Source organism: Lampetra planeri, chromosome 45 (genome assembly GCF_965212315.1).
Source record: "Lampetra planeri chromosome 45, kcLamPlan1.2.h2, whole genome shotgun sequence".
Taxonomy (NCBI): Eukaryota; Metazoa; Chordata; class Hyperoartia; order Petromyzontiformes; family Petromyzontidae; genus Lampetra; species Lampetra planeri.
The window spans coordinates 4415064-4424055 of NC_136151.1; the positions used below are offsets into that span (position 1 = coordinate 4415064).

Genomic DNA, 8992 nt, shown 5'->3' on the forward strand with positions numbered 1-8992 from the left:
CCCCTGTCACACAGCGTCACAAAAAGTCAGACCCCGCTCAAATATGACGTCACACAGCTCTTCACCCCGTCCAAACCATATTTCCATTTTGAAAATAAAACATGCTACAAATCGCTTTAAACTATTGTCATTGTAGTGCGTATTTAATGTGGCACTGCACTCTGATGTTGTAGGAGTGTTGTTTTAACAATTAGTGTTGTTGTGATCCAGCCTGTTATTATGTCATATAGGGCAGTCTGCACACACACGCTAACCCCCCACAGCATTCGCTTGAGAGATCATCTCTGCCCGTCACTTTCCCCCCATTGTCTAACGCTCTACTTGTATCCCCTCTCTCTCCCTATCTCTACCCCCCTTCTATCTCCCCCTGTCTCTGCCCCCTTCCTCCCCCCATTGTCTCATACATTTGCGCTGGCTGCCCTGCCCATGCTGTTTACACCACACAGCTTTGCTCACTTAGAAAGCCCTTATAACCAGTTGCATTTAGAGGCTTGCCACCTCTTTTCTCTCCGCCTGATGAAGACCGCTTGTGTTGCGATCGAAACGTCGTGGGTTTTTTGCTTTTATTATTTTCAGTTTATAAATTGTATTATTTATTTGATTTTACTTTATCATTTTTTATTTTTATGTTATTTTCTATCTACGTGGCTTTACCGAAAGAGCCAACAATATGAATAGGGTAATCCCCACTTTGTCCCATGATGTTTTCCAGGCTGAGGGAATTCCCCTCCCACAAGACCTCACAAAAATGCTAAGCAAATTTGAAAACCTGTTCCGAGGGGTCGGAGATCGGATCACCTTTCCTTCCCCTAAGGATGGTGATAGGTGTGGCGATGCAAGTAACTTTTTGGCTGGAGTTAAGGAGTGATTTATGATCGTGGGCTAGTGAGGCAGACTCCATCTCCTCTGCAACTCGCCACCACCACTCATCCTTGAAGCACCACATGGCTCTCCAATCCTCCGAGTGAAGGCTGCGGGAAGCCTCCTCAATCTTCGACATGGGATGCCATAGACGGTGGGATTGGGCCTGTCACTTTTTTCCAGCCAGCCAGAACACCTCCTCCATCAGCCAGGGTCTTTGGGGAGGTTTGGACCTTGTACCCAAAGCAGCCATTGTAGCTGCATGAGCCACAGTCCTAAACCTCACCCATTCCCCCTTGGAATCAGAAGGAGGTGGGGGGACGATGCCAATCCCAGCTGCAATGATGAAATTCGTGCTTGCCACTGTCATCAGCTAGCTGAGATCACGCCATTGTGGGTTTGAATGGAAGATTGAAATGCGCATCTTACAGATGATAAGCCGATGGTCAGTGGGCAGCAGATCAGCTTCACGGTAGGTACTGGTGTCAAGGACATGTGCCTGCATCCACTGTTCCGTTACTATATAGTCCAGCAGATGTTCTTGTTTGGACCCGACATCCATCCATTATGTTGTGTGGATGCGCCAATGCCAGAACAGTGTGGTTGGTAATTACAATCCAATGGGCTACACAGAAGTCGAGCAGCCTTCTACTGTTGTTATTTACATATTTTGACTCATATCTTCCAATCACTCCAGCCCATGTGCCAGCATCATTACCAACTCGGGCATTACAGTCACCCAACAGGATTGCTCTATCTCGAGGGGCCACTTTAGTTAGCACCTGTAGCAGGTGATCATAGAAGGCATCTTGCTCATCGGTCTTGCCTAATCCCTCCATTGATGTTCATCTTCGGTGACGGGGTAAGCAGCCACCACCTCTCCTCACCTCTGGTTGATGAGAAGGTGAGGAGTGGTGGGAGTTGTCATAGACGGCTGTCCCGCCGGGGTTTCCTGTACCAGCTTAGTTCGATATTTTGCAAGTAGTTTTGTGGTAGTTGAATTGAAGCTGGAGGGGTCACCAGCCCCCTACACCCATCTAGAGACCCCATTTTACCTCTGCAGTGGCTACAGTCACCATGAGCGGTATAGCCACTTGGAATTGGCCTTCCCTTCATGGCATTGCTCACATCCACCACAACATTACTGTCCGGATTTAAACCATCTGTTGGTTCCCTTGCTTGTCCTGTTTTTGTCTCTCGTTGCCGCTGCACAGAAGCTGTGCCATTTCAGTCTCCTCTACATCCCTCGGCTGGGGTGGTTGCCCCGGCATCGACTTGCCCAGATGTGGAGAGGGCTGCAGCTCCTCCGTCTTCTCTCTGATTAACTGCTCCTCACACTGCACGTATTTGTCCTGAACCTGAGCGATATTCTTGAAGATGAGCTTCTGAACGGAGAGCATGAGGAGTATGTCGACTGTCATGGCTAGCAAAAATAGCCATGCCGTGTCCTGAGACAGAAACAAAAACAGACATAAAAAAAAGCAAAATGAACCAACTTGGTTGTACTCTGATTAGCACAGTTGGCTATGTACGGTGGAGTAAGACGTTCAACATGCATACACAGAGACCCACAAACACCCAGATCCATAGAGATACTCATAGAGACACCAGTAAAGACCTACAGAGATTCACAGATTAGCACGGTTGGCTTCATATGGTACGAAATAATTTCAACATACATATGCAGTGACTTGTAGCGTTACGACTGTGTGAGCCTATACACACATGACGTCACTACGTCAGGTATATTGGAATGACGTCACGGTGGGTCGGGGAGCCGGGAGGCTGTCGTCAGTGCCACGGAGGTTGTGTCAGGCCATGGCACTCTGTGTGAACCCGGCCGGACACGTGACCGGATAAAGGTGGGGGCCGGGGACCCCAGGGGGACCTTGAGGGTCGCGTGGCTAGGGGCTGAACCTTCTCGAGGATTCGAGAAGGTGGGCGTGGCCCGGGCACGCCGAGGCGAATATAAGTGGGCTCCGCACCTGATGCGGGGCTGCTCGGGTCCGGGATAAAGATGCCTCGTTAAGACGCCATCATGAAAAAGTAGAGTCAAGCCTCAAGTCAGCGTGGCCAACCAGGAGCCCTCCTGGCTTGGCCACGCTAGTCGTATGAGAGTGTCAGTGTTAGCGAGTGATAGGGGGTGTTAGCGAGGATAGGTCGGTGGTCACCACCCTATGTGTCATGTTAAGAGTTACCCGTTGTGTTAATAAATAGTGTTGCCTCCCAAAGTTCCAGTGTGCATCTGAATTGAACCCATTACGCATACACAGAGACCCGCAGACACCCATAACCATAAAGACCTTCAGAGACCCACATATTAGCACAGTCATATTCATACATTGCAAAAGAATTTCAACATACGTACATACACGGAGACGTACAGGCACCCAGACCCATAGAGACATCCATAAAGACCTACAGAGGCCCACAGATTAGCATTATTGGCTATGTACAGTGCGACATAATTTCAACATACTTACATAAGGACTCAGACACCCAGACCCATAGACACCCACAGAGACACCCATAGAGTCCTACAGATACCCACAGATTAGCACGGTTGGTTATGTACAGTGCTAAAGGTCAACATAGATACATATATAGAGACCCACAGACACCCAAACCCATGGAGATCCACATAGACACATATAAACACCCATAAACCCATAGGGGCCCAGAGACCCACATATTGGCACGGTTCGATACGTACGGTGTGAAATAATACATACACTGCGACCCACAGCCACCCGGACCCATAGTCAATGTGTATCTTTATGAGCCTTTATTAGTCTCTATGTACCTATATTTATCACTGTGTTAGTGTACTACGTGTTTGAGCCAGTTGGCTAGGATTGACCAAAACGTTGCTTACTCTTCACCCAGGCAACTGGAGACAGCAGCATTTTGACTTAACATTAAAAAAACACATTTAAGAATTACAATTCAGAGACGGACAACATTATATCATCATCACGATCCATGGGGCGGATAACCCGTAGGAGTAGGTAACCGCTGCACGTTCCGTCATTTTATGTTTCCGCTTTCTTTTCTTAGTCTTATAGTGCCACTCTGCTCAGGTAGTGCCACATCATCGTCGTGGAGTGTATAGTGGTACGGTGTATATTAGTGGCATGTATAGTGCAGTGTATAGTAGTGTAGTGTATAGTAGTTTAATGTATATGTGTGCTGTGTATAGTGGTGTATAGTAGTGTAGTGTATAGTAGTGTAGTTTCTAATAGTGTAGTGTATAGTAAAGTAGTGCATAATAGTGCAGTGTTTAGTAGTGTCGTGCATAATAGTGTAGTGTTTAGTAGTGTCGTGCAAAATAGTGTAGTGTTTAGTAGTGTAGTGTATAATAGTGTAGTGTTTAGTAGTGTAGTATATAATAGTGTAGTGTATCATCATCACGATCCATGGGCAGATGTCCCATAGTAGTAGTAGTGTGTGACCACTACACATTTCGTCATTTGGTGTTTCCACTTTCCTCTCTCTGTCTTGTAGTGTCACTCTGCTCTAGCAGTGGCCCCATCATTCTGGCACCAATCTCTTGCGATGTCGTCATCAAGCCATATCTCTGTGAGGTCTTCCCTCCATATTCTTTCCCTCTCTATCTGGTTTCTTCCATATATATTTTTAACAACACTTTTAATTTTCCTATTGTTGTCCATCCTACATATGGTGTCAACATTAGTGCCAATTTCCTTCTCATCACTGCCTGCATCAGGTCTTCTTCTATGTGCAACCTTTTTTTTGCATTATATATACACTATCGTAATAACCGAGGCAACAGACCACTCAACGGAAGCAAACGTTTGGGCAGACAGACAGCAAAGAAGCAGCCAATGGCTTCCCATTGGTGCAGACAGGCCTCCACAGGGATTGGTCGGGAGGCGAAGGTTTAAAGGGATTGGAGGAGAGGATCAAGCGGAGGTTGAGCGCTAAGGTGACGGTTGGCAACCATTGAGGGAGAAGGGCGAAGACTCGGCAAAAGGAGTGGAGTGAGGGAAGCTTCTAGAGACGTGGGCTCGAAAAGTATTTAAAGGGGAGAAGCACAAGGGGAGGGTAGCGTACCGAGCTTTAAGAGCCAAACAAGATGCCGGGCCTAGTGTTGGTGCTGTGTCAAATAAAAGGCTCCGAGTACACTGTATGTCGGCGTCATTGCACTCTTAATAAGAATAATTCAAACCACATTTCATTTGTAACTTTAAATCTCATTAATGGTCCTCATACTCCCGCGGTTGCTATGAGATGTTAACAAACCTCGCCTGGTATACTGGAGGTTCTGGATTCGATCCCGACCCTGATGCCTGTTGCATATTTGGAGTTTGCGGTGTCTCTCTCCCCATGGTCGCATGGATTTTCTCTGGGTCCTCCCGGTTTTTCCCTCCACATTTGGAATCAGCGTCACGCGTTTAAAATATTCGGCTGCTGCTATAAATGTTCACGTGATGATAAGCAGCTTCTTTGAGCTATCATGGCTAGGTCGCTTCTGAAAGAGAGCTATGTAGTAGCTCATTGGGCCCTTACCTGGTAAAATTATTATAGTTAGAGTTCATAGTTTATATTCGGGACACTGTTGCTGTTGTTGTTCCAGTGCGCAACCAGGCTGCGTTTTTATTTTAATTGAAAAAGCCGCAAACCACAAACTGGCGCGCCGCAGTGGCGAGATGTTATCCTCCAGTTTTTCTCTCCACATTTGGAATCAATGTCACACACGCTTAGATTATTTGGCTGCTGCTGCAAAAAATATCCACACTATGATGATATCAGACACGTCGTTGAGCTACCATCTGTGATGACCAGGTTGCTTCTTAATAAGTAATGTTTAAAAAAAACTTTTTTTCAAACACGCTTTTATGAAATGTACTCGTAATGGAAGAACTCCACGACTCCAGGAAGTGGCCCCGAAGCTTGCCATAACGTTAGGGACCGTGGTGATTTACAGCCAATGTCAGTTGACCATGGACAATTAGACCCAAGCCGAAACATAACATATAAAAAAAAATGTTACAAATATATTATTTTTCATGATAGAATATAGCATTGTCATCACTGTGACGTAAGTATACCAAGTTTGCAGTTGATACCACATTGGAAAGTGGGTTAAAATTGAGTAACACGATTTTAGGATACAACAACAGACAGAGTGAGTTAAATAAAAGCGTGTAAAAAGAGCTACACATCTCAGTGGAGTTTGACGCCTGGTAAAATAAAATACAAATTAATAACGCGACGAGGAAAATGTTTTAAATTTTAACAGCACAGGCCTTGAACGCCACCGATGTGGGGCGAAAGCAATGGAAGGTACATTTCCCCCGTCGTGTAAACTTTCACGACAAGATACGATTTAAAATTTCGCGACGTGATCTCCTTCTACATCTCCTTTCGTATGGCTGTAGTGGAGGAGGATGACAGCAGCTTTTTACGCGACCCACTCTGTCGATGAACATTGATTATCATCGAATCTCCTGGTCTCCAGAGTAATACGACATGATGATGATTGTCACTAATCTGAGCTGCACGGCTCTTTATCAGAAGCGACCTGGCTATCACAAATGATAGCTTAACGAAGCGGCTGATCATCGTGTGGAAATTTAATGCAGTACCTAAATACTCTAAACGCATGACGTCGATTCTTAATGTGGAGGGGAAAACCAGAGGTCCTGGAGAAAAATCCACGCGACCACAGGGAGAGAGATCCGCTAACTCCAAATAAAGATTTCGATTTAAAGCTTTCGTGACTGCAGGGATTCATCTCCTTGGTTCTTTCGGTAAAGTCACGTAGAAGGGAAGTAATAAAATAATAAAAATAAAACATAATAAAATAATTCTCACGACGTTTAGGCCACAACGCAAGCAGCCGTCCTCAGGTGAAGAACATGTCACCTGATGACGGCTGCTTGCGTTGTGTTTTATAATGTTTTATTTTTGTTATTGTATTACTTCCCTTCTACGTGCCTTTACCGAAATAACCAAGAAGATCCAAATAAACAGTATCAGGAATCAGGATCGAACCCACGCACTCTTGTGTAGCAGGCGAGGTAGTTAACACCTCCTAGTCACCGCGAACAACACACACGATCATCGCACCGACAAACCAACCGTAGCGATTCACACGTCGCATTCCCACTCATCGCCTTTCTGTGTGCTTTGCTCAAAGAGCACGAAGCAACGACTGGCGATAGATCGACCCCCCCCCCCCTACCAAAGTGTGTACCTGAGCGGTCGCGTGGAGGTAGTTGACGATAACCAACTGCACCTCCTTGCTGGTGCCGTTGGGGACGAGTCCTTGCAGAGGATCCTGATTCGCGCAGGGCACCATGGCAAGCACCCCGCGTCTCTCCTCCTCGCTCATGCGCGAGAGGCTCGGGGCGAGCACCGAGAAGCGGTGGCGCCAGTCCAGGCTCATGACCTCGATGCAGATCGGCACACTGCCGTGGAAGTAGGCAATGACGATCCAAGCGAGCGATGCAACGATGAAAGCCCCGTGCTTCATGAACGCCGTGAACGGGAAGAGGCACATGTGGGGGCACACGGAGTCGCGGCACAGAGATCTGTTCGCCACCGCGATTGACCTCAGCTGGATGGCGAAAGACACCATGAGGATGATGGCGAAAGGGATGAACAGAGCTTTCCAGCCATACTCGACATTCTCGGCCGGGGCGCAGGGGCAGCGGAAGGCGAGCATGTTAAAGTAGACACCCGTCAGGCTAGACATGATGGGTATGAGCACGCCCGTGATGAGCGTTTCGAAGGTGGGCAGGAGGTCTTTTTGACCAGAGAGGAAAGACGTCAAGGACGACATTGTTGTCTATTCTGCTCGGGTTGCAGGTTCAGGTACCCTATCAGTGCCCTACCTTTCTATAGACCAATTCAGACCTTAATGGTCACCCCGTGCCCCTTATAAATCGCAACGTTCATCCCACGAGGTCCCGTCACAAGGGAGAAACTCGAGCAAACAGACAAATATTTTCGTTTGCCCGTATTGAAACGGCTGTATGCCGTATGGACCTGCAAACTCAATTTCCCTGTATAAGAATACGGGGTAAACCGTACGGGTTGACACAGTGTGGGTTCGGTCTCGATACAGACGCAGGTAAGCGACAGCAGTAGTAGCAGCAGCAGCGCTCGAATTCAAGGCCAAGCCACAACGCAGTGCAAGCAGCTCGTTTTAAAAATAAATAAATGGGGAACAAGGAAGTTACCCAACCCACCCCCAGCAAGTTCCAACGGACTTGGCTGCTATACATTTCCCACGTGATGATGATAATTCACTTTGTTTTTGAGCTATGACCATGGCTAGGAAATGTTAACTCCCTCGCCTGGTATGCAGGAGGCCGTGGGTCGGTTTCCGACCCTGATTCCTGCTGTATATTTGGAGTGTGCGTGTTCTCTCTCTCCCCATGGTCGCGTGGATTTTTATCTGGATCCTCCAGTTTCCCTCCACACTCTTTGGTTATTTCGGTAAGGTCATATAGATAGAAAAATAAATAAAATAAAAATTCTATATCACGACGTTTCAATCGCAACACAAGCGGTCGTCCTCAGGCAGAAAAAAATATCCAGCAGTGGAACTGCTGAACCAGCGAGACAGCTGTTACAACAAGAGGTTATTTACGTGGCGATGGGCAAGCAAGCAGGGTAAACTATAGCTTCTATGCCAATGCTACTCAAAATGGAGGTCCAGAGAAGCCAAGTCCAATATTGCTGCACTGGACAGGGAGGTCCTAGAACTTACGGCTGAACTTAGCCCAGGCCATGTTGCTGCAATAAACAATTATGAGGAAGCAAACGAGTTACTTCGAAAAGTCCATCTGCACAAAGCTGAAGGGGCTTACGTTCAATCGAAAGTCCAGCTTTCTCAAGGAGGCTGATGTAGGCCTCAAATTCTTTGCCAGCATTGAAAAGAGGAGGGGCCAGTCGAAGCACATACCGTGCCTGTACAATAGAGGTGGTCAGCTGATTATTGGGCAAAGCCTGAGCGGAGAGACGAGGGAATTCTACTAAGATCGGTTCCAGAGGCGTAGCTAGGGGGGGGGGGGCAGGGGGGTACATATGTCGTCCCCGGGCGCCAAGGTAAAGGGGCGCCAAAATTAGGCTTACAACGTTACATTTTAACTTATTGCGG

General features: G+C 47.1%; 1 protein-coding gene across 1 annotated transcript; it reads right to left on the reverse strand.

Annotated features, from left to right (window-relative positions):
• Window positions 1-386: 386 nt before the first annotated feature.
• LOC144733034 (uncharacterized) lies at window positions 387-8040 on the reverse strand. The gene is made up of 2 exons (XM_078614758.1): window positions 7082-8040; window positions 387-2309 (listed from the first exon to the last, which is right to left on the reverse strand). The coding sequence occupies exons 1-2, from the start codon at window positions 7667-7669 to the stop codon at window positions 2016-2018; spliced, it is 882 nt and encodes a 293-aa protein (XP_078470884.1). The 5' UTR covers window positions 7670-8040; the 3' UTR covers window positions 387-2015.
• Between the last annotated feature and the right edge of the window lie 952 nt (window positions 8041-8992).

Coding starts and splice junctions, on each gene's coding strand:
- LOC144733034 (XM_078614758.1), bottom strand. CDS start 7,669: ATGTCGTCCTTGACGTCTTTCCTCTCTGGTCAAAAAGACCTCCTGCCC. Junction 2,310..7,081: donor ACCTCCACGCGACCGCTCAG/GTACACACTTTG, acceptor TTTCTGTCTCAG/GACACGGCATGGCTATTTTT.